The following is a 25,678-nucleotide window of genomic DNA, read 5'->3' as shown; positions in this document are numbered from 1 at the left end:
GAGTAGAAAGACCAGTTTTACAACCTTTTATCTTACAATTCAGGTCTTCAGCATTTTGGGGGAGAAATACCCAAGAAGATTCTCCCCTCAGATGAGGTTAGGTACTCTCATCCCAAACATTTATGACGGGATCATTCACAGCCTAAGCTCACCCCCTTGGAGTGGGCTAATTGGCCGCTGGATGAGCAAGTTTACCACTTGCATTAATGATGTTCCTTAATAGGTCACATATTGATGATAACCATATACCCCAGCGCTTAGTAAAACAGAGTTTTTTTTCTTTAATTTGGAACTACACAAATAAAAATGTAATTTAAATGAATTGGAAAGCTCTTCCGGTCTCATTTTGAAAGAATGTCAGGGATAGGAGGAGTTCTGATCCTTGACTCGTCTAAATCAGATATCTGAAGGCAACATTTCCCTTCAGGGAAAGCAAAGCTGAGTCCTTTTGCTGTTCTGATCCTAGGATCGGTTTCCTGTTTTCATCAATGGCACCTCTTCAAATACCCCCCACATCAGGGCTGAGCAGTGACATACATCTTTTTCCAGAACTTAGTTGGCCTCAGGTCCACTGATGCAGCTTGAGTTGAGAGCCAGGCAGGCAGGAGGCAGTTCTAGGGGTGGAGAGCAATGAAGGGCCGATGGTATTCAGCAAATGGCTCCTCTTAAGGACAGACGCATGTTAAAGTTCAGGCTGTGGTTACTGGAGGTGTTTCCCACTGAGATAAGGAGTGGTTGGTTAAATGCTGTTCAGATCATTCAGAATCTTGGTCTTCGGCAATTGGTAATAGGGGATATAAACCGAGAGAGAATGCCCCTGGTGGGGACCAGATTTGAGGGGCTGGACATTTTTATTTTTATTATGGGACTCAGATGGCACTTGCTTATGGACCAAGCACCATGCTTTGAGCTGGGGTTAGATTTAAGACAGTGAGGTCAGTCAACTGCTGACTCACAAATCTTTTAATCTGGGCCGTTTTCTCTCTGGTGCCCGAGCTGGGACAAAGCACTGTGAGTAGGGCAGGAGGGGAGGGGAAATAGTCTCGTCCGCCCCTTATCATTGACTCTTTAGTTCAGAAAAATCTCAAGCCGATATCTAGGAAGTTAAGGCATGTTGCTCTCCTAAATTTATGAATAAATAAATAATAGAAGCAGTGTGGCCTAGTGGATAAAGCACAGGCCTGGGAGTCAGAATGAGCAGGGAAGAATGTGTCCATAGCAGGCATTGAAGTTTTATACATTCCTTTGGCAGTGAAACTTTCATTTGGCTTCAACATATTGTTCTTTTTATTAAGGATTGTTTGAGGGTCAGGGCAGATCTTTCTTAGGCCCTGAAGCAAACATTTCCTAGGTGTGTCACACAAAAAAAAATCAAAGATTGATCTGTTTTCTGCATGAGGCACTAATATTTAGAATTTCTGTTGTAGTCAAGTGTGAAAAAGGCTAATGTTAAAATCCTGAAAAATTTTGATGAAGCAATAATTGTAGATGCTGCAAGCCTGGATCCAGAATCTTTATATCAACGAACATATGCAGGGTAAGATTGGCTGTACTCTTTTCCATTATCCTGACTCCTATATATTGTTTCCAAGCTCCTCAGCTGTAGGCTATTTCCGTTACATATTTTAGCAATACATGTATTAGAAGAACTAGGTATTAACAATTGCAGTCAAAAAATCTCTATCACTGCTATTTCTGATCTTTCCTGAGTGCAGACCACCTGGGAGAGTACAAGAGAAACAAAAGATATAATTCCTGTCCTTAGGGGTTTTATAATCCAGTGGGGAAACAAGACACAAATCTTCCTTTGAAGGATGGTTAATGAAAAAATTAGCAACATAAAAAGAGTTGGTTAATGAAAACTTGCAAAGGTGGTCATCTCTTAACACCTTGGATGTTTATTCTGTAACTGGATCTGGCACTGAAAGGAGGATTTGCTTATTCCCCTCTGGCTTTTCTCCCCATAAGTATTTTGTTTCTGGTGCATGCGATGAGCAAATGTGGCCCACTAAACTCTAAGCTATGTTCCCTTTTTAGAGTTTATTCGGCCACATTTGACAGAAAGAGTGAATTCCAGATTAGGCCAGATTCTGCAGGGGACAGGGCTCATCCCTTGAGAAGGAATCGGACTATTTGGTTACACAGTCATAGACCAATGAGATACCATATCATTTTTCAGAGTAATGTAGGACCTTAACTCAGTGATGTGACAAGGAGCTAAAAATAATGACACAGCTCCCATCTTATGTAGTAACTGCTTTGCCCACAAGTGAAGGAAAAGTTTCACGGTGTAAAATTAATCTTGGAGTTTTGCAAAAAGGTTCAGAAATAAAGTATGTAGATGGAGTTTTCTTCAGAGAGTTTTCCTTTGCCAACAGGATTTTTGTGAATTGTCAGCTGAGAGATGGAGTTGCCTAGGTGGCTAAAATGATAGTTCTTATGTCTTCAGGGTGGCCGTCAATAAGATAATTCCCCAACCTGCTTTCATTCAGATAGCTTGAGTTGGGCCTTGCTCCAGCCTGTAGCATTTCAACACTTCCTCTCAATGGTAACTATGACTGAGTTTCTTTCCTTGGTTTTTCTCTTCCTTTAGGAAGATGACATTCGGGAGAGTCAGTGACTTGGGGCAGTTCATCCGAGAATCTGAACCTGAGCCCGATGTAAAGAAATCCAAAGGTTTGTGTGCCTCTTCACAAATTCCATTAAGTCTTCATTCATGTTGATTCAGTTGCAGGTACTTGGGACTTAGAAGTTCTGTGAGACAAATTACACGTCCTTTTTTCAATTCGCCAAACCTCCCTGGAGAGTGTTCGCACTGAAAAGAAAAGCTTGGAAGTGCAAATATTCTTGTAAAGAATTTAACTAAATGCACTTTGCATCATGTGCTCCTTGGTAATGCATCCCAGCCTCTCAGTGATTGTTTTCAATTAGAAAAGGAGGTTTTGAAAACCACATTGGTTTCCTGGAGGTGATCATTAGAAGCCATGAACCAACTGTATTCTTTGTATAGAGTCAGTCGTTGATGACTATTGAATTCTACACCTTTTGCTGCTAAATTGTAATGAATATTTTTTCGTATTAGGATCCATGTTCTCCCAAGCTATGAAGAAATGGGTACAAGGAAACACTGATGAGGTAACTTCAGTTTCACTGTACTAGTAGGGGTCTTGTCAACTGCTGTGGGTAGGGAATATGTCATTTATTGTCGTATTGTATTCTCCCAAGCGCTTAGAACAGTGCTCTGCACACAGTAAGTGCTCAATAAATGCGATTGAATTTTGTTCATTTGGATTGGCTTACTGAGAGTCTTTGGGACTCCCCTTTGAGAGTACATGAAGAAACTTAACATTTTCCTTGGGTGCTATGAGTTTTTTGTGGCTCTTTAAGTAAATTCTGGAGAGTACTGAGGAGGGCTGGGAATTGTGTGACAGTCATATGCTTCTCATTCCCATACACCATTCAGTGGTGGCAGGTAGCGTGGTTAGGTTTCTACCCTCCCTTTTCCCTGATTCTTTTTGTACACAACGATTCATGGCGAGGTGGTGTTGGGACTAGAACCCTCATTCACTAGTCTTGGGGGAAAGCCCAGAATGACCCCAGGGATTTGGGCCACTGGAGACAGACCTCTTGCCCTTTTCTCCCCAATAGGTTTGAGTCTTGGTGAGGTATCAGTGTAAAGCAAGGGCAGGCCCTTATCTTTAGTCTTTGCCAACATTCTTTTCACAATTCCTCCTCAAGATGAGGAGGAGGAGAGGGGCTTTCAGGGCCTTAAATCTCCATTCTTGGTCCCAGGACTTCTACCAGATTTTCCTGGCCAAGTCTTGGTATCCTGCTTTTTCCCTGCCGCATTAGGAACCCAGCCGTCTTTTACCCTCAGCCCCACATCCTCACAGTAAAGCAGGGCCACCTACATTTAAACGAAACTTAATTCCATTTTAATCTACTGAGGACAGATTCATAAACTAAGCTCCCTCCCACAGTGCACATGAACCTTCCTTCAATTAAAACTAATGAAAATGATTAGACTTACTAAGGCAGGAAAGTTTCTATGAAACCATTCCTAACATCAAAATGGGGTGTGAAGCTTTGGGCAATGTTAACTGCTGAAAATAATCTGGAATAACCTTCAGGCGTGATTTCTTTTAGGCCCAAGAAGAGATGGCCTGGAAGATAGCTAAAATGATAGTCAATGATGTAATGCAGCAGGCACAATATGATCAGCCATTAGAGAAATCTACCAAGGTAAGTCAGTCACAATCTAGCCTGATCTGTGGGGAAACTGTGGGCTTTTATGAGGATGGGGAAGTGGAGGAGGTGGAGGAGTTGTAGTAATAGTAATGGGGATTAAGACCTTGAGCCCCATATCGGAGAGGGGCTGTATCCAACCTAATTAGCTTGTATCCACTCCCATGCTTAATAGAGTGTCTGGCACATAGTAAACACTTAAATACCATTTAAAAAAAATAGGAGGAGGAGGAGGTGCAACACTGTATTAGTACCACTGATTAAATGTTTTGATTTCTTTCTTCGTATAAAAAGTATCCTTTTAATAAGGACAGTGACCATATTTAAGTGCTTACTTTGTTGCCAAGCACTGAACTAAGTGCTGGATAGGTATAAGATAATCAGATTGGACAGAGTGCCTGCTCCACATGGGACTCTCAAAGTTAAGTGGGAGCCAGAACAGGTATTAAATCCCTGTTTTACAGGTGAAGAAACTGAGACACAGAAGTGAATTGACTTGCTCAATATCACAAAGCGGCAAGTGGCGGGGCCTGGACTAGAACCCAGGTCCTTTGACTCCCAGGCTCAGGTTCTTTCCTTTAGGCCACTCTCTCTCCCTTTTAAATATAAAATGTTTAAAAAACTGAAAGTGCCAGTATCTTCATTCCCAGCTAGGGGATATTTTGACTGTGTGGTCCCAGAACTTCAGGTGAGAGGACCAGCTAGCTAGAGGGCCCTTAGTTATGCTGTTCCTTGATTCTGTTGTTTGCCTCTACCTACGTTTATGTTTATTAAAGGGAATTTGTGTCCCTTTCCTTACTGAAGGGGCCCAGATGTATGTGGGAATGTTTTATTTGACGAAACAACTCATTTAAGAGCAGTTTGATGTTGTAGTCATCAAGTCTATCATTGGGCAGCCTACAGCTTCCCCTTCAGGTTACAGAGCACCTCTATCACTCACCATAGTATTGTCTTGGTATGGATTTGGGGGAAGTCTGAAGCACCCTCATACTATTTAAGAAGTTTTCAATATTCATACATTTATAGAGTTTTGGTCTTCAAGAAATTGTGTTTTCTGGATAAACCTTTAGTTTTGGCTTGTAATGCACCAAAAGACACTTGAGACATTTTCTTTGTTCCCCTCTAATGTTTTGTGGTTAAAGTGTCAGTGCTAAGCAGGTTGTGAAATTCAGCTTCCATCTAGATTTAGAAGATATTGCTGAATGAATCCCAAATTGGAACAAAGTCCCTAGTTCCAAATTTGTTCCTATTTTCTATACTCCATAGACCTGATTATTTGTCTAAATAGGTAATTCTTTATCTGATAGTTCAGAACTAAAATATCTGCAGCCATTTAGCTAATGATTAGGATAGGCAGAGAAGACTTGTTTGGAAAATGGAACCCTTAAAGCCAGTGGATATTTTCAGAGGAGCTGAACCTAAATAAGGAAATGAAACTATTGTCATTTTCAACTGTCTTTACGTGCATATATTACTCTTGGAAGCCAAGGTTGTGCTGCCGTGTCTTACCACATCTGCATAATACCAGTAATAATAATAATGTTGGTATATAAGTGCTTACTATGTGCCGTGCACTGTTCTAAGCGCTGGGGTAGATACAGGGTAATCAGGTTGTCCCATGTGAGGCTTACAGTCTTAATCCCCATTTTACAGATGAGGTCACTGAGGCACAGAGAAGTGAAGTGACTTGCCCAAAGTCACACAGCTGACGGGTGGCGGAGCCGGGATTAGAACCCATGACCTCTGACTCGTAAACCCGTGCTCTTTCCACTGAGCCACGCTGTTTCCCTGTAGAGAGGTCTACTTCCCCACTAATAACTGTAGAAGGAATCTTATTTTGTATTTTTTCTTTCCTGTTTTTCAGCTGTGATTTTTAGACATCAGAATAAGGAAATCTGTTTTTGAAGCTATGTAAAGTCTTTCCTTTTGGTGGATCCTCTTTAACACAGCCAATGAAAACGAAGTACTGTACGCCTTGCTAGCCGACCGATCGCCATCGTTTCAGCGGGGAAAATGGGGAGCGGAGCAGTCTGGGGCCTCCACTGCAAAGTGCAGATAATATATACACACACATATATATATTGTTGCACGTGGAGCTCCTACAATGTGGGACTAGAAGAGGCGAAGAGACCATTCTTAGACACTGTTGGAAAAGTATCCTGGCCTTTGCAAAACCCAAAGCCATTTCTAAGAGACCGTTGTTGATCCAAACTTCTGGAGCAGAGTTGGGCCACACCCTAGGGGGTGGGAAAGATTTTGTTCTAGTTTCTAATGCCAACACCACAGGTAATAAACACACACCCCATGGGCAACAGGCGGGGGGCATGAAAGATAGTGGAACCCCTTGTCCTCACTAAATGGAAAAGTGGAATCCGTCACTTGGTCAGACATGCCGATTAGGGAGAGGTATGAAGTGATATCCGTTTAATTTCTGTACTTGAACTAGGTGAGTATTAATTGTAAAATAAGTTGTATTTTTCCTTCCTTCACCAAGGCATTCATTTTGAAGGAAGTTGTTAGGTTAGGAGTGAAGACTTGACAGTGTTACTGTCCTTGCCTATGGCAGCACTGTACACTTTCCATCTTGTCTGACTTGCTTCTGAGATGCAGATTATTTACAAACTGGCCTCTCATCTGCATAAGCCCTCTGGTACTAAGAGAGTCTCAGAGTCAAATCCACTGTGCCATGTGAGCATCAAGTTCAGAACTGTGCTCCCTGGACGCTGCTCTCTAATGTAATTCTTCAAAAATACACATAGAAAAGATGGGGAAAAAACCCCACCACCACAACTCACTCCCAATTTTTACCTAGGGGCTGTTCTCAACTCAAGCTGTCTTTTCTCAGATAGGACTGGTTTGGGGCTTTTTTTTAATTTTTTTTTTTAATTAAGACTAACCACTCCTCTCCTTTTCATTTTGAAGTTTGGAACTTCTATCTCCCACCCCTTCCCCACCTCCAGTCTTGACCCCACACCAAATCCATAACCCAAACAGTAAGCAGACTCACCTCACCACTCACCATACTTCTAGTCTTTCAAGGCCTAAAACCATGAAGAAATTCTGCAAGAAACCCAACCAGGGTTACACTCCATTTTATTTTGGCAAACATCTTGTCATGGCATACTGTTGTTTGGGGAGGCGGGAGGGGCAAAGAGGGTGCCCTTTTCCTGTAATGGCTTTTTATCGAAAAAAGACTGAAAAAAAAATCACTTTATAAAAAATTACCAATCCTCCTACGTTCAGAAATCTTGACTGGATAGAGAATGTTTATTCTGTTGCAATATTTGATTGTTTAGCGGCACACTGTTTTGTCATCAACCAGAAGAAGCAAAAAGGCTGTGTATTGGTTTTTGGTACTATGTACCACCTCTTTATTCCTCTTATGCCCAAGTATTCATGTACTTAAACCATATTCTATTTAATTGTGTTTGATTTAAAATATATCTATATATATAAAAAATATTAAAAGTTGTGTCAATTTTCTGTTTTGAGGGGCTTCTGTGTCTTTTCCCTTGTATCTGTTAACTAAAAACAAGTGTTTTTTTAATTTGCTTTATAAAAAAGAAATTTAGAATGTAGTGTGTGTGATTCTATCCATTCTAGTGTAGGTAAGTCCATATCGACTAGAAGCCTCCGGATGTCAGGAGTTGAAGTCATGGCCACTCTTGCCAGATGAAAACTCAGTGTTTAACCAATCTTGCTGGGAGTCTTTTGAGTTTTTGTTTTTTACAAAATAGTTCATTTCACTATTCATAATAGAAAAGCAATACAAACTACAGGAATAAAATGTGTTCTTGGAGATACTATTTGGTGGCGCTGCATATATTGGAGTAACAACTTTTAAAGCCTCTAAGATAGTTTGGGATTTTTTAAAAACGCATTGAGTACATGCTTTCACTTTCTCTGCCTATCATTTTTACTCTAGAGCAAATCTCAGAGGTGAGGAGGATTTGGCCCCCCTCGAAGATCATACTGGCATGTTTCCAAGACCTAGGGCCTATATTACACCCCATCTTTGAATCAGTCATCATATTTATTGAGCACTTATTGTGTGCAGAGCACTTTACTAAGCACTTGGAAGAATACAATATAATGGAGTTGGTAGACATGTTCCCTGCCCACAATGAGCATATAAATAAATCTAGAGGAGGAGAACTGCACCAGCCCTGGAGGAAATTGACTTCTCAAACTTTTTCTTAAATCCTTTGAAATAAAATGAAAACATTTCTGTTTAATATAGAATCACCATCTCTCTCCCCTGTCCAGGTGATTGACTGTAAAAATATTGATCAGTTTAATACAGTCTGTTGATAATTTTGCAGAACACAGTCCCACCAGAACTTTAATGTCATCTCAATAGACACAAATGGTGGTGTGATTTCTGCAAGGCTCAGTACCATTGTAGTGGTAGCTAAACCACTTTCCAGTTCGATTTTTCTCCCAGATTTGCAAGTGTCCCTGCAAGTTTGGGGGTCAGAAGGCCCAGAGCTCCCAAACCATCGATGCAATCCAGTGGTTCTGCATTCACGACCAAAGTGACCCAGATGCCACTTGGGGCCTGAGCAGTCACTAGCTGCAGGATCCGGCAGTGTGGCTTTAAGGAAGCAGAAGCAGGTGCTCTTGGAAAATGGCATGAGCAAGCTGTTGTTCATCACACCTTTGGTAGGCCAGCTGGCTCTCTTTGCTTCCCCTCTAGTGGCACATCTCATCCACTCCCTCCCCGGCCAAATGGGAAACCAGAATGCCAAGTTACGCTAATGACGCTGATGTGGTTGTGTGGCAGCATCAAAAAAGCCTGGCTTGTTGGGGCCCTGGGTCTCCCCTCCCTGGTCTTGGCTTGCCAGGGCTGTACCAGGGAGGAACTGCCCCACCCAGACCGCACCCTGCCTGCTCTGGGGCTGCTCAAGCCTGTGATTGAGTAGGGTGCCTGGGGTTGAGCAACGTTCTTTGATTCCTTGGCCCTGACGCACAGTCTTGGGGGAATTGCCTTTGATGAAGCCAGGGGGTCCACAGGGCCAGGGCTCCTCCCTGCTCCGATGCTCAGTGCCACATGTGAGATTCCTTAGCAGAGGACCAACCCCTCAGAGGCACTAAGCACCCTGGCAATGGATGCCAAGGGCTGACATGTCTGGTCAAACCCCAGGCTTTCAACAAAACCCCTGGTGCCAGTCTTTTCCAGGGGAAAACAAATGCCTGGGTCTCAGAGTTGATGCCAGTGGGCATGTGCCAGCCAATCCAACTTCATGCTTTGTTCTGAATCGGGTTCCTAATCTTGGTAACAATCAGTGTAGTCTACCGGAAGGCTGTGGGAGTCAGGTGATCTGAGTTCTAATCCCATCTCGGCCACTCCTGCTGTGTGACCGTAAGTTGTGTAACTTCTCTATGTCTCTGTTTCTTCATCTGTAAAATGGAAATTAAATATCAGTCTCCTTTCCCCTTACACTTAAGACCCATGAGGCACAGGGACTGTGTCCAATCTGGTGATCTTGAATCTACCCAAGTGTCTGGCACATAAAAAAGACTTAACAAATACCAATATTATCAATTATTAATATTACTGTTAATAATAATCTCTCAGGCTTCTCCTGGGCTCAGTCCTCTCCTGTACCATTCCCCTGCTTGCTGAGCCCTCCCAGGACAGAGGCATTTTAAAATGATTTTAGATGAGCAATGGCATAAACCCCAGCCCGTGTTTTTAAAATCTCCTTGTCTGTTGTTAATGCCCTTCTCTCTCCCTGAAGGCAAAGTTGCTCAGGGAGAGTATGGAATAAGTGGGGAGGGGAAGGAAGAAGGAGCATAGCCTAGTGGAAAGAGCATAGGCCTGAGAGAGGGTCTTTCATTCATTCAATAGTATTTATTGAGTGCTAACTATGTGCAGAGCACTGTACTAAGCGCTTGGAATATACAATTTGGCAACAGATAGAGACAATCCTTGCCCAATGACAGGCTTACAGTCTAATTGGGGGAGACAGAAAGACAAAAACAAGATAACATAATCATGATAAAATCATGATTAGGCCTGGGTTCTCATACCAGCTCTGCTAATTGCTTGCTATGTGGTCTTGGGCAAGTCACTTTAACTTCTCTGTACCTCAGTTTCCTCAACTGTAAAATGGGAGGTAAGTTCCCTCTCCCACTTTAACCGTGGGCCTCATGAGGGAGGCACTGGGGCTGTGTCCAACCTCGAAGAAGAAAAGTTACCTCATCTGTAAAGTGGAGATTAAGACTGTGAGCCTTATGGGGGACAGGGACTGTGTCCAACCTGATTATCCTTTAATAATAATAATAATAATGTTGGTATTTGTTAAGCGCTTACTATGTGCCGAGCACTGTTCTAAGCGCTGGGGTAGACACAAGGGAATCAGGTTGTCCCACGTGGGGCTCACAGTCTTCATCCCCATTTTACAGATGAGGTAACTGAGGCACCGAGAAGTTAAGTGACTTGCCCACAGTCACACAGCTGGCAAGTGGCAGAGCTGGGATTTGAACCCATGACCTCTGACTCCAGAGCCCGTGCTCTTTCCACTGAGCCATGATCCTTTACCCCAGCGCTTAGTACAGTGCCTGGCACAAAGTAAATACTTAACAAATACCATTTTTAAAAAGTTGGTTAACTTGTAATAATAATAATGACATTTGTTAAGCGCTTACTATGTGCCAAGCACTGTCCTAAGCATTGGGGGTGGGGGGGGAGGAAATACAAGGTATTCAGATTGTCCCAGTACTTGACACACAGTAAGTGTTTAACAGGTACCATAATTTATATATTTGTTGCCATATGCAGAGTTCCCATAATGAAGGTTTTGAAGAGGTGATATGTGGGCATTGGAATGCAGGTGTTTTAAAAAGTGCTGCCCCATAAACATCTGGATGGAGAGTTGAATGCAGCCTCTGCAGGTGATAAATGCTGACCTGCCTCAGGCAGAGCCTTGGGGTCAGGGAGAATAACCCCCAATCAATCAATGGTACTTACTGAGTACTTGCTGTGTGCCGAGCACTGTAATAAGCGTTTGGGAGAGTACAATATAATACAGTTGGTCGATATCCTGGGTTCCCTGACTTCAAGGAGCTTACAGTCTAGTGGGAGAGACAGACATTCAAATCAGTTACAATTAGGGGAGGTGGCAGAATATAGCTTCAGGGATTTTCAGGGGAGCAGAGCCAGGCAAACCTGAGGACCACAGAATCCTGTTCAAAGCGTACCCAGCCGCTCAGTTCCCTGGCAGCGCTGGGCGTGGGAAGCGGATAAAAGGGCACGGCTCCAAGCTATCATTATTGCGATACTGTGCGTGATGTCCAATTTCCGTGGCTAACTGCAGGGCCGGGAAAAGCTTCCCGGGAAGAGCTGGGAAAAGTTGGGCAGGGCAGGGACGGGCACAGCTGAGCAGGGCAGGGCCAAGTAGAACTGGGCAGAACTGAAATGGGCAGGACAGATCTGAGAGGGGATGGGTGGGGAGCGATTCCACTCAGGTAGCAGCCCCCCTGGAGAGGGTCGGAATCCCCCTGGGGAGAACCCCCTGTCCAGCTCATCCGCTACTGCCCGAAGTCACAGCAATCCCTCTTCCTGTGGCCTGGGGCCTCTTTGCCCAGGAAAGGCACTGCAAGCAAAAATGGTGAGGAGGGATTTTCGAGTCGTTGATGGACTGCGGCCTGGCAGATTCTACTGCCCTGCAACAGAGGAGCACTGGGAGCTCCAGGGGACTGGGCAGACGATGAGAACCTCAAGAGCCTGGCTATCATACAGGAGCCTGGCTGGGCTGAGTCAGGGTGAAGCTCCTGCCCCAAGTCCTCCCTTTTATGAGGCAGTAACGTGCAAGGGGCATGGCAGGGGGAAGGTCCCACCCCCAGCATGACCCCTGGCAGCTGGACAGTGGCTAGAAGCAAAGGTGACAGAGTGGGGAATCCTGGGCAGTGATGGCGGGAGGCGGGTGGGCGGAAGGATGACCACAATATCCGCCCAGCCCAGTCTTGACTGATTCTCCAACTTTAATCCTGGGAGTCAGAAGGATCTGGGTTCCAATCCCTGCTCTGCCATGTGTCTTTAATGCTGGTATTTGTTAAGTGCTTACTATGTGCAAAGCACTGTTCTAAATGTGTCTGTTGTGTGACCTTGGGCAAATCACTTCACTTCTCTGGGCCTCAGCTACCTCATATGTAAAATGGGCATTTAAATTAAGGTAATAATTGTGGTATTTGTTAAGCGCTTACTCTGTGCCAAGCACTGTTCTAAACACCAAAGTAGATACAAACTAATCAAGTTGTCCTACGTGGGGCTCACAGTCTCAATCCCCATTTTACAGACGAGGTAACTGAGGCACAGAGAAGTGAAGCAATTTGCCCAAGGTCAACAGCAGACAAGTGGCAGAGCCAGGATTAGAACCCACGACCCCTGACTCCCAAGCCCAGCTCTTTCCATGTGGGACAGGAACTGCGTCCAACCCAATTTGCCTGTATCCACCCCAGCCTTAGAACAGTGGCTGGCACATAGTAAGCGCTTAACAGATACCACGATTACTATTATTATTATTAGTATTGCGTGTGGCTCAATGGAAAGAGCAGGAGCTTGGGAGTAAGAGGTCATGGTTTCTAATCCCAGCTCTGCCACTTGTCAGCTGTGTGACTTGGGGCAAATTGCTTCACTTCTCTGGGCCTCAGTTACCTCATCTGTAAAATGGGGATTAAGACTGTGAGCCCCATGTGGGACAACCTGATCACCTTCTATTCCCCTCAGCACTTAGAACAGTGCTTGGCACTTAACAAATGCCATCATTATTATTATTACTATTATTGTACTTGAAAAGAGAATGGAACTGAAAAAGCAGTGAGGACTCGAACCCAAGGTGGTGATGCAAGCAAGGGAAAGTAACACTCAGAGACAGTGCTGGATAGATCAGAAAAGGGAGGAATATGACCGAGTGTCCATTCTCCTCCAGAGAGGTTCAAGTGATACAACAGCCCGGCTCTCCAGTTTGGCTGTGCCTTTATTTACAACATATAGGAGAACTAGCCAATCACAAAATAACTCTTACAAGTGTGTTTTCTTCAGTGATAAAGAAGACTCTTCAGGCAGGCCAATCTCCGACCCCAGAATTTGTGGATGTGGTATACATCCCACCTGAAATGGGGGACTTCCAGAGAGAAAAAACAGTCATTTAGATCGAGAGCTGCTATGCTCAGAATGCTCTTCCAAAACAAGTATTATTAGAGGACCAGAACGCTTAGTCTTGCCCCTGTTGAGAAGCAGCGTGGCTCAGTGGCAAGAGCCCGGGTTTGGGAGGTGCAGGTCATGGGTTCGAGTTGCGGCTCTGCCGCTTGTCAGCTGCGTGACTGTGGGCAAGTCACTTCACTTGTCTGGGCCTCAGTTACCTCATCTGTAAAATGGGGATGAAGACTGTGAGCCTCAGGTGAGACAACCTGATTACCCCCTATCTACCCCCACGCTTAGAACAGTGCTCTGCACATAGAGAAGCAGCGTGGCTCAGTGGAAAGAGCACGGGCTTTGGAGTCAGAGGTCATGGGTTCGAATCCCGGCTCTGCCACTTGTCAGCTGTGTGACTGTGGGCAAGTCACTTCACTTCTCTGTGCCGCAGTTACCTCATCCTTAAAATGGGGATTAAGACCGTGATCCCCACGTGGGACAACCTGATTCCCCTGTGTCTACCCCAGCGCTTAGAACAGTGCTCTGCACATAGTAAGCGCTTAACAAATACCAACATTATTATTATTATTATTATTACATAGTAAGCGCTTAAATACCATCATTATTATTGTTGCTAGAACAAACACTCTCCAGCAGGGGTCGCCTTGGCCTGAGCTGAGCCCCGCGCTTCCCGTGTTTTGGGGAACTTTTGAGTTCCTGCTGGCCACTTTTCTGGGCCACCGGGCCCACCGGGACCAGAGAGGGAATGAGAAAGCCGCCCGCTGCCTTTAGCTTCCCGGGGGAAACACCCTAGCCATTCTGGGAAAGCATGTTCCCGTCACTTACTAACGGAAACGGGAGACAAACTGGGGTCACACCGAGCCTGCCCTGGCTTGACCACTGAAACCAGCTCCCCACCAGGGAACAGCTCTGCTCCCTCGGTGGCTTCTGGACAGGCAGAGCCAGAAGCCTGAGTCGGGACAGGACTCCTCAGTCCCCTTCCCTCCTCCTCACCCTCCAAATCAGTAGAAAAGAATAACGGGGACTAAAACCATGAGCCTTATTTGTGTCCAGTCAGATTATCTTGTAGCAACCTCCGCGTTTAGTTCAGTGTCTGGCACAGAGTTAGCATTTAACAAAAACCATTAGAATTTCTGTGGCATTTGATAAGCACTGATTATGTACCATTCATTCAATCGTATTTATTGAGTGCTTACTGTGTGCAGACCACTGTACTAAGCGCTTGAAATGTACAATGCAACAGTAAGCATACTAAGCGCTGGGGCAGATACAAGATAATCGAGGTCAGACATAGTCCCTGTCTCAAGTGGACTCACGGTTTAAGTGGGAGGGAGAACAGTCCCTATTTTTCACATACGATTCCACCCCCTCTTTCTTGGGCTCCAGAGTCCTCAGCCTCGGAGTCCGACACAGGAGGGCTAGCAGGGACCCCTCCCATCCACCTCCACTGGCCTGCTTGCCCTAGGAGTCTCTCAGGAGACCCTCCCTCCCCCCGCCCGTCCACCAGCACCCCACCCCAGTCCGGGGAGGGACGACAGCTGGAGCTTTGAGCAAATGATCCTTGTGAGAAAAGCACTTCAAGGCCCTGTTCCAAAAGGGCATCTGCAAAGGCCATTTAGGGAGAAAAGGGGAAGGAACTTTTTCTCTGAGAGCTCAGCTTCCAATCTCTTGGCTCTGCTAGCAGTGTTCCAGTGCCCGGGCTGGTGGGGGCTGGGCAGGGGGGGCGGGGGAGGGTGTTTATTTCAACATGGGACAGGGAGAGAGGAGGAAGGCAAGGATAGGTCAGGTAGGGCAAGTCTCTCTGGCATTAAAACCAGCTCAGGGTGCGAGCCACCTCCTTTGAGTTGGAACCACCTGGTATATCTGGCTGTAATTTATTTATTTATATTAATGTCTGTCTCCCCCCTTCAAGACTGTAAGGTCGTTGTGGTTAGGGAATTTGTCTGTTTGTTGTTGTATTGTATGCTCCCAAGTGCTTAGTACTGCACACAGTAAGCGCTCCATAAATATGATTGACTGATTTGCTGGGACCTCCCAGATTGCCGGCCTGTCTGCCTGGGGAGCAATCTGGGAGGTCCCAGAGAATTAGTCAATCATATTCACTGGGTGGGACCAAGATGCAATAAGCAACTGGACAGAAAAGACCTGAGGTGGTGAGGACTCAAGCCTCAGCTAGTCTCTGGGGCACCAAGTACACAACCAGACAACACAGTGGACCCCCAGCAAATACCACTGGTGATGATGATGATGGTGATTTAAAAAAAATTAGCAGTTGCAGACTTCTGTCTCCCTGGGGCATTCTGATTCCAGCAGGAGCCTAGATTTCCCTTACAAAATGCAGGCCGGCCAGGTGAATATTTGTAAAAGTGGGAAAATGTTCCACACTTTCTCACAGGTTCTGTGTGTGGCAACCAGCAAACTGGAGAGGAGGAGGAGCAGATCAATCAGTCAATTAATAATACTTACTAAGCATCTAATGTGTGCAGAGCACTGTATTAACCACGTGAGAAAGCACAATACAGTAAATGGACATTATCCTTGACCTCAAGGAGATTTGAATCTAGCAGGGAAGACCAACAGTAAAGGAAGATTCCCAATTCCTTATGGGGCAGAAGCAGAAGCTGGGGCAGGAGCCTTCGTATTTTGGGATTTGGGCAGGGTAGAGAGGGAGCTGGGAGTGGGAGACATAGAGAAGAGAGGAGGATCATAGAGAAACCAGTTAATCAGTGGTATCTATTGAGCAGTTCCTGTGTTCAGATCATTGTACTAAAAACTTGGGAGAGTACAATGCCCATTGCGGGCAAAAATACATCTGTTTACCGTTGTACTCTCCCAAGCGCTTAGTACAGTGCTCTGTACAAAATAAGTGCTCAATAAGTACGACTGACTGCTGACAGTAGCGTTTGTAGATAACATCCCTGAACGTGAGGATCTTACGGTCTAGTCGGGGAGGTAGCAATAAAATAAATTACAGGAAGGGGACACAAGAGATTATAAGGAGATGTACTTAAGTGTTCTCGGGGGTAGGATGAATATCCAAGTGCTAAGGGCTATGAACAGTGCATAGGCAACACAGAAGGAAAGGAGAATAGGATGGGGAGATGGGAGGTTAGTCAGGGATGGTTCTTGGAGGAGATGTGATTTTAGTAGGGCTTTAATGATGGGGAGAGTGCTAGTCTCTCCAGTATAAACGAGGAGGGAATTCCAAGAAGGAGGGAGGATATGAGCAAGGTGTCGACAGTTAGAGAGACAAGAATGAGGCACAGTGAGTAGGGTGGCAATAGAGGAGCCAAGTTTGCGGATTGGGTTGTTGGTATTTGTTAAGCACTTACTATGTGCAGAGCACTGTTCTAAGCGCTGGGGTAAACAGAGGGGAATCAGGTTGTCCCACGTGGGGCTCACAATCTTAATCTCCATTTTACAGATGAGGGAACTGAGGCACAGAGAAGTTTAGTGACTTGCCCACAGTCACACAGCTGACAAGTGGCAGAGCTGGGATTCGAACTCATGAGCCCTGACTCCAAAGCCCGTGCTCTTTCCACTGCGCCACGCTGCTTCTCTATAGTAGTGGGAGATGGGAGAGAATAGGTAGGAGGGGGAGATCTGAGTTTTGGAAGCCGATGATGAATTTCTGCCTGAAACTGCCACCTTGCCCCTTCACCCCCCAACCCTTGCATCCCCAGAATGCTAGGGATTTCCTGCGACTTCTCTCCTGCCTGCTTGCCTAATGCTTGGTTGCAATTTATGACTGGGGCCTTCTCATAACACCAGGGTCAGTCAAACTCTGCACACGCTAACTGTGACAAATAGTAACCATGCTGTGTCCTTGGTAAAGTCCAAGTGGGGTTAGAGGGCATATGGGCTCTGGGTTCTCGCTCACTGCCCTCACCTCCCTCTGCAGCCCTCAAGACCTGCCCGAGCCTGTACTCAGTCACACACCCGCAACCCCCATCTTGGTGTCACCTCATCTGCCATTCCCAACACCTGGAAAGGACTAACCCCACGTCCATCTCTTTGCTTTTTGGAAAAACTGAATCAATCAGTGCTAATGATTGATGCTTACGGTGTTCAACCTCAGAGTTTCCAACCACACCATGCAGCCTCTTCAGGAACATGGAGGTGTGCATGGCAATCCCAGTCCCCCTTGGCCCCGACCAGCAGCACCGCACATCTCCTGTCCATTTCCTGCTCTTTTGCTGAATGAAGTGGGAATAACGCTCGGTCTCCAAGGGGATGTTTCCATAACTAAAGCCAGTCAGCCCCAGTTGCTTGTTTGGGGCAGACTCCTGTTCTGCTCGGGAGAATGTTGGTCAGCAGGGCTGGGTGCTTTTAAGGATAGAGAATTGGCTGCCACCCACGTGGCTCCGGATGCTTTCCTCATCCTGGCATTGACCCATGACGCCTGGCACGTCCCACGGTTGAATGTCCCGACTGCTCTCAGCAGTTTCAGGTCAACGCTCCTGGGGACGGCCGGATTGGAATCTGCTAAATCTGCCCCACTGCTGACCTTCTGAACTTTCAGCCCCAGCCTGCCTGTCGGCCAGAACCTACGTTTCCTATCTGTCCCTGCTTTTCGGTGCCAGAGATCTGCACCTCTGACAGGGAAAGCTGAACTTGCACAGGGATGGGGATGGAGGGAAATTCCCTCCTGTGATTGGTTCCTTGTTACCGGAGGGGTGGCCACTTCAACCTTCATCAGCCCTGGTCTTCCCTTCAGTACCCTGGGCATTAGCCTCTCCGGAGAGTCCTGCCGCCCACAGCCCTTTTGTCTGGGCAGTCAGGATAATTCATATTTCAATTCATCCTTTTGAAACAAACAACTTCTCTTAATTGGACCTCTTCCTTGGAATGATCTGGGCAGCAACAAGATTGCTTCAATTTTTCACCCAGCCAGTTTTGTTCATCACAAGGCTCTTTGCATTCTTTGACTTCTCCTTCTCTGACGTTCTTGGGCCCAGCAGAGATCTCATTGTTTATGGGGAGCGCAGCCAGGCCAAGACTCAGGGAGAATGATTTATTTATTTATATTAATGTCTGTCTCCCCCTCTAGACTGTAAGCTCATTTTTTTTATGGTATTTGTTAAGCTCTTACTCTATGTCAAACACTGTTCTAAGCACTGGAGAAGGAACAACCTAGTTAGGTCAGACACAGTCCCTGTCCCGCATGGGGCTCTCACAGTTTTAAGTAGGAGGGAGATTAGGAATCCCCATTTTACAGCTCAGGAAATTGAAGCGTAGAGGTTAAGTGAGCTGCCCAAGGTCACACAGCAAGCAATTGGCAGATCGAGGATTAGAACTCAGGTCCTCTGACTCCCAAATTTGGGCGCTTTCCATTAGGCCTCGCTGCTTCTCTTTAAGGGCAGGGAACATGACTACCAACTTTATTGTACTGTAGACTCTGAAGCGTTCACACAGCTCTCTGCACATGGTAGGCGTTCAATAAACACTGATTGAGAAGCCTGCTTCGGTTCCCAGCCCTCCTCCATCCTGTCTCTCAGCCTAGGCTTGGAACAGGTACCCCCGCTCATCCCCACCTTGCTCTCCCTTCTTCCGGTCTCATGGGATGCGTGAGATGTGCCCTCTGCTTCTTCTCAAGCTACTGCCAGCACAGACAGGAAAGCAGCTCCTGGGTAGCTGGCTTTACCAGGGTTTGTGGATATTGATAAACTCCCCAGCCCTTTGACCCAAGCCAGGGCCATCGGGGCCAGGTGTAGGCTGTTCTGGCCTCCCTCCAGTGCCCCTCCTCTGGTGACCGGAATTAAAGGGCATGATTAAGCACTGGCCTGCCAAAGCTGGGATTTTACCGAGGCACGGCCTTGCCCTGCTATTCGGCTAGTGTCAGCTCCAAAGTCAAGGATGGGCTCATCAGCAAAAAGTGTTTACAGGCTGAAGACCATGTCTTTTCCCTCTCCCTCCTCCAGATGGGTGAGGGGAGGAGAAAACTTTATGGCCACTGTAGGGGACCACAAGTTTGTCTGTCTCAAACATGTGGAGCCTGAAAAGACTCCCCACCACCCCACCCCTGCAACCACGGAAGAGTTATGTAGCCTAAATCGAGACCACTGGGAACAGCTTCCAAATGTGGTTCCGCTTTTTTCGGCTCTCCCTCTGTGGCTGGAACTCAGCTGACATCTTCACAAAACCTCCCAGGAGGAACTTAATGTCCTATCTTGCCTAGGATTCGTTTCCCCTGCCCTTCTGGGTCTAACTAGACTGCAGGGCACTGGAGCTCTGTGTCTCCGAACAAATGAGCAGCAATTTTAAATTTTAAACAATTTTAAACTTTACATTTTAAATAGTTGTTTAAGCAATTTTAAAGAGGAGGGAGCCAGGATCACCTCGAAGGCCCAGGCAGGAAGCTCCCTGCTAACAATGCATAGATGTTGACTTCTCCAAATAAGAGGGCAAAGAATTTGAATGACAAGAAGCTCCTCAGCTCTTCACATTTCTCTACCCTACTGCCACAAGTTTTTATTGAGCTCTCCTTCAGAATGCTCATGTAATTAATTCACAAGGTGCCAATTAAAGCCTAAAATTTACCATCTGATACGAGAGACCATATCATCGAACATGAAGTTGCCTGAATATGAACATAAAGATGCAGTCAATGAACTGAGAGGGAAGAGAGGGAACTGGATTGTGCCAGTGGTGTAGAGAATGGGTGAGGTTAATCAGGCAGGACTTCATGGAGGAGGTGGGGCATGAGCTGGGTCTCAGCTCAAGCGTTTAGTACATTGCTCTGCACACAGTGCTCAATGAATGCGATTGATTGATTGAATGAATGAATGAATCTTTAAGATGGTACCTCTCTTCTTCAATCAAGAGGTGAGAAAGACCCTGAAAGTAGGGGGCTGGAAAACTTCTCCTGGAAGCCAGAACACAAATGGCATCCAGGCTGAGAGTGGATTGATTGCGACTGGAGGAAAGGTTGCAAAGAAAATATTTCAGTTGAATTGTCTTTGGCCTACAACCCATGAAGGAGGGGTGTAGGGAAAGAGATGAGCAAGAATGAGGATCCAGGAAAGCCAGGTCTGCCCGAGCCCACATGACTCTATTGGTTTGTCTTTGGGGCAGGCTCCAGGTCCCCCTCTAGACTGTAAGCTGATTGTGAGCAGGGGCCCTTTCTACCAACTCTGTTATATTGAACTCTCTCAAGTGCTTAGTACGGTGCTCCGCATACAGTTAGCACTCAATAAATATGATTGATTGATTAGTAACAGCTTCTCCTGTTACTGCAGAGTTGTTGTGGAACCTCTAGTAATTAGGGGTCACTTATTTTGAGCTGTTGTTTGGGAAATATCCCCCAACAGGAGCTCTGTAAGCTTCCCAGGGTGACCCTCAGTGGCCTGCATCTGTCACTCTTGGGGTGATCCCCTGGCCAGTGAGCCTCAGAGCCAAAAAAACACCAGAAAGCAACAGAAACCACTGCTGATGACCAGGGGTCAGGAAAAATCAACGAAGGGGAAATGTCTACCTCCACCGCATTAGTCTTCTCTTCCCATGGAGTGTGACAGTGCCTGGATCATAGTGGGCATGTGGAAAGTGTGGCATCTGCCATACTCACAGTGTCCCTCCCAGAGGGCTATTTGAAGAAGGAGGGGCAGGTGGGGGGGGAGGGGGAGCTTAGGTTGCAGGTGTCCTTTGGCCCTCTCTTCACCAACTCCCAGCCAACCAGTACAACATTTTAAAAGAAAGTAGAGGAATGGAGTACCACGCAATCAGAACTGTGCCAAAATGCCCAGGCCTGGCCTTTGTCTGCCTGTTTTTGGAGATTACTTCATTTCCTTTCTAGTCCTTTTCTGGTTTGGGGTCGCTCAGCTCTTCTCAGACGTGGTGCTGCACTCTGCACAAATTGCCTCTGCCAGCTTTCAACTCACTGGATCACTTCCAAAGATTGCCTCCTACCCGGATATCACCAGCAAACCTCACTGTCCGTTCCTCTCCTCCCCCTCTCTCTCCCCTCACTTTCTCACACACACACACAAACACACACATACATATGCACACACAGACACAGACACACACTCTCCCACTCTAAACCACATATGCTAAAAAAGAGAAAAACTGGGCTCTGAGACCTGTCTCCTTCCGCATGCCAGGGCCGGAGGGCGGGGCCTGGGTTCCTCTCTGTCCCGACCTCATCCAACCCTGTAGATCATGAGGATGAAAAAGGAGAGTCCTGTTTCCACTTGGGCCTTAGCCTAGAGATCCCAGCCAGGCCACTTCCAGGCCAATTCAGTCCACGCTTCGATTGCCGCTCTCCTCCAATTTAAAGCACGGCTAAGCTTGACTCTCCCCAGGACTGTGGAGAGGGAGATCCAAAGACACTGATGAATAAATGAATATCCAGGGGGCCGTGATACAGGTGGAGGGGCTTATGAAATTCCATGAGGGTGGAGAGGGTGGGGCTGATAAGGGTGCATCTAGGGGAAGGCCAATACTGTCAATCTCTTGCCACCAGGCCAGGAATCCTTTGTCCTCACAAAGTGGAAGGGGGCAAAAGTGTCTTGGCCTAGGGAGAGGGTATCGCTTGGGACAGAGCAGAGGGGAGGCAGCCCTTGACTGCTGGGTGACCATGTGCACACACCGCCTACTCTTCAGCAGTCTGGAGGAGAGGAGAGAGGATGGTGTGTGGAGGGTGGGGAGAGAGAGAGAGGTGTAGATACCAACTCTCTCTTCCAAGTGGGTCTGGGTCCACCTCCTTCCCTGCAAATATCTCATCTGCCCCATAGGCTGTTGGGGGCTGTGGGGAAATTCTCTCCTTCCCCTGAGTGTAGTTCTCCTCTTCCTGGGCACAAAGGGGAGGCTTAAATGCACTCATATCCAACACTGTCACCTCTGATTCCAGAGAACAATTAATTACTCTGATTTGGAGGCTTAAAGGAGAGAACCTGGGTAGTCCGGAGAACAGAGTTCTAATTCCAGCTTTGTCCCTGGCTAGTGGTGTGACCTTGGGCAAGTCAGTTAACCTTTCTGGGCCTCAGTTTACTCATCTGTAAAGTAGAGCTAAGATTCCTGTTTTCCCAGTTTCTTAGACTGTGAGTCCCATATGGAAGCTCACTGTGAACAAGGAATGTGTCTGTTATATTATTCTATTGTACTCACCCAAGCACTTAGTATGTGCTCTGCACACAGTAAGCACTCAATAAATATGACTGATTGATTGAACAGGGACTGTACCCAATCTGATAACCTTTCATAGACTCCAGAATTTAGCACTCAGTAAATGCTTAATAAATGCCATTATTATTATTTACAACAGACTCTATTCTATAAGGTGAAATCCTGATTAACTGAGGCATTTTTTTCTCCCTCCCTGCCCTAGTCTGTGATTTGCAATTGAATAGACATGTCAGCAGCTGCGTTTCAGTGATTAGAGAATTAATCTATATGTGCCAAACAGCTAAGGTGCAGGTAGATGAACTTTTTATGGTATTTGTTAAGCACTTACTATGTGTCCAGCACTGTTCTAAGCGCTGAGGTAGATACAAGTCAATTAGGTTAGACACAGTCCCTGTTTCACATGGAGCTCCCATTCTAAATAGAAGGGAGATCAGGTATTGAATCCTCATTTTACAGATAAGGCAACTGAGGCACAGAGAAGTGAAGTGATTTGCCCAAGGTCTCTCAGCAAGCAAGTGGCTTAGTGGATAATGCACAGGCCTGGGAGTGAGAAGAACTTGGGTTCTAAACCCAATTCCACCACATTTCTGCTATGTGACTATGGGCAAGTCACTTCACTTCTCTGTGCCTCAGTTGCCTTATCTGTAAAATGAGGATTAAATCCTATTCCCTCCACCAAAGACTGCGAGCCCCATGTGGCACAGGGAACGTGTCCGACTCGATTGACTTGTATCTACCCCACTGCATAGAACAATGTTTGGCACATGATAAGCGCTTACCAAGTACCATAATAAAAACCCCAAGGGGCGAGCAGGATTAGAACCCACTTCCAGGCCCAAGCTTTATCCATTAGGCCACTCTGCAGTCTTCTGAATCTCCAGCCTGGGATGGAATAGCCCCCTGTAAGGCAGCACCTGAAACCTTGCGACTTGAATTCCAACAGACTCTGGAGCGGGGTCTAATTTTCCATTATGAGACCAGGAATGCATGGCCAGCCCAGAAGGCCTAGCCTCTCTCCCCAAAGCGCCCAGGCAAAAGCCGGCCACGAGAACATGAGTATTTCAGCAAGGGCCTGATGCCGGCAGGAGGGCAAGTTTTGCCTTGCATTGGAAACAACATCCACAAATATGCCTGCAATGCGCTCCTCCCGACGTGTTGCAATGTTTGCTCAGTTGGCCTCGGTGCGGATCATGTGTATGTGCTCTAAACGCTGGACTGAATTTCCTCTTTTAGGCTCGGACAATTGCAGAAGAGTTACTGGGGCTCTGAACAGGCTGTCCTTGCAGTCCTGATAACCCCACTTGCCACCTTCCACTCATCTCTTTCACCCACTCTGTTCATCCTTGCCTGGATTTTGGTACCTGCTGAAAAACGTTCTCCGATCCTCTGGTGGAGAGGCTTTAGTAATGAAGGGAAAATGGCAAATCCTCGAACCAAAGGATGGAGCTCAGAAAGATGCCCCCCGCTTTGTTGGGATTACCAAATCTCAGTGGATCACAGCCCTCTCTGCTTCACTCCCGCTTCTGGCTGTGTCGAGGGAAAAACAAATCCAAATCCTGATAGGCTGATTGATTTGTCCTTTTTTCTTTCTCATTCAGCGATCAGACAAGCAGCTGAAAATCCATTCCCAGAGAGAAAAGAACTACAGAAACCAACTGAGCATGTATAATTTGGAGCTCTCACATTAACAGTGTTAGATTCCAGTCTCCTTCTTTTGACCTCTCTGTCCTCCTAGCCATCAACAATGCTTATTAAAATTGCACATCTGGCTGTGTGACAGTTTCAAGGAAAGGTTAATTCTTCACACAGAGCAGGCCCAGCAAGAGTTGTACCCACACTGTAGTGTTGCTTAGTGGAAAGAGCACGGGCCTAGGAGTCAAAGGACCTGGGTTCTAATCCTGCCTCTGCTACTTCCTTTCCGTGTGATCTTGGGGAAGTCATTTCACTTCTCTGTTCTTCAGTTTCCTCAACTGTAAAATTATTAAATTCTATTCCCTTCTACTTAGACTTTGAGTCTCATGTGGGACAGGGACTGTGTCCAACCTGATAAAACATATCTACACCACAGCTTATGACAATGCTTGTCACATAGTAAGTATTTAACAAACTTCATAAAAAATGCTGCACTTGCAGGGTTGGCTTAAGTCAGGTGTGAAGATAAGAGGATGCCAGTAATAAAAAGAATAATGGTATTTTTTAAGTACTTACTGTGTCCCAAGCACAGGGGTAGATTTAACATAATCAATACAGACATAAACCTGGCCCTCATGGAACGCACAGTCTAAGTAGGAGGGAGAAAGGAATTGAATCCCCATTTTAAAGGTGAGGAAACTGAGGCACAGAAAAGTGATGTGATTTACCTAAGGTCACACAGCAGGCCAGGGGCAGAAGCAAGTTAAGAAGCCAGGTCCTCTGACTCCCAGGCCTGTGCTCTTTCCATTCAATCATATATGTTGAGCGCTTACCGGGCAATATCGTGTATTGAGAGTTGGTCAACACATTCCCTGCCCACAAGGAGTTTATAGTCCACTAGGCTGTGCTTGTTCTTGAGGCCCAACTCCTTGGTTACCTAATGTGCCTCTTCTGCTTTGGGATTGGGAGTCCCCCCAGGCTCCACATTTGAGGTACACCATTTTCTCATCTAGACTCAATCATAATCAGAAGAACTGTGGTATTTATTAAGTGCTTACTACATGCCAGGCTCTGTACTAAGCACTGGGGTGGATACAAACAAATCAAGTTGGACAGTTCCCTTTCCTACATGGAGCTCACACTCTTAATCTCATTTTACAGATGAGAGAATTGAGGCACAGAGAAGTGAAGTGACTTGCCCAAGGTCATGCAGAAAACATGTGGCAGAGCCAGGATTAGGATCCAGGTCCTTCTGACTCCCAGACCTATTCTCTATCCAGTAGGCCACGCTGCCAGATCCAGCAATGGGACTGTATAAGGAACTCTAACTAAAACCTCACAGAGGCAGCAACATCCTTTTAGGAGACTGGCTGGAGAAGCTGTTCGTTGTTTTGCCTCCAAACCCAGGCTGGGGCAGTGGAACAAAAGTGAAATGATTTCACTGAGGAACTGCACAGACATCAAAGAAAATCTCCTAATGTCACCTAACCCCAACACAAGTTCCTAGGGGGTAGGGGA

At 46.2% G+C, this 25,678-nt stretch overlaps 1 protein-coding gene across 2 annotated transcripts in view; it reads left to right on the top strand.

Annotated features, from left to right (window-relative positions):
- The window catches only part of AKAP10 (A-kinase anchoring protein 10), a 38,826-nt gene extending 31,098 nt beyond the window's left edge, over nucleotides 1–7,728 (top strand). For both annotated transcript variants that reach the window (XM_029082230.2, XM_007672517.3), the window contains 5 exons: nucleotides 1,428–1,537; nucleotides 2,594–2,676; nucleotides 3,083–3,135; nucleotides 4,147–4,242; nucleotides 6,110–7,728. In XM_029082230.2, coding sequence (XP_028938063.1) covers nucleotides 1,428–1,537; nucleotides 2,594–2,676; nucleotides 3,083–3,135; nucleotides 4,147–4,242; nucleotides 6,110–6,115 — 348 coding nt within the window. In that variant the 3' untranslated portion in view covers nucleotides 6,116–7,728. The remainder of the gene's footprint in view (nucleotides 1–1,427; nucleotides 1,538–2,593; nucleotides 2,677–3,082; nucleotides 3,136–4,146; nucleotides 4,243–6,109) is intronic.
- Nucleotides 7,729–25,678: the final 17,950 nt, after the last annotated feature.

The sequence above is a fragment of the Ornithorhynchus anatinus genome, chromosome 17 (genome assembly GCF_004115215.2).
Source record: "Ornithorhynchus anatinus isolate Pmale09 chromosome 17, mOrnAna1.pri.v4, whole genome shotgun sequence".
NCBI lineage: Eukaryota > Metazoa > Chordata > Mammalia > Monotremata > Ornithorhynchidae > Ornithorhynchus > Ornithorhynchus anatinus.
This window is presented reverse-complemented; position numbering and strand designations above follow the sequence as displayed.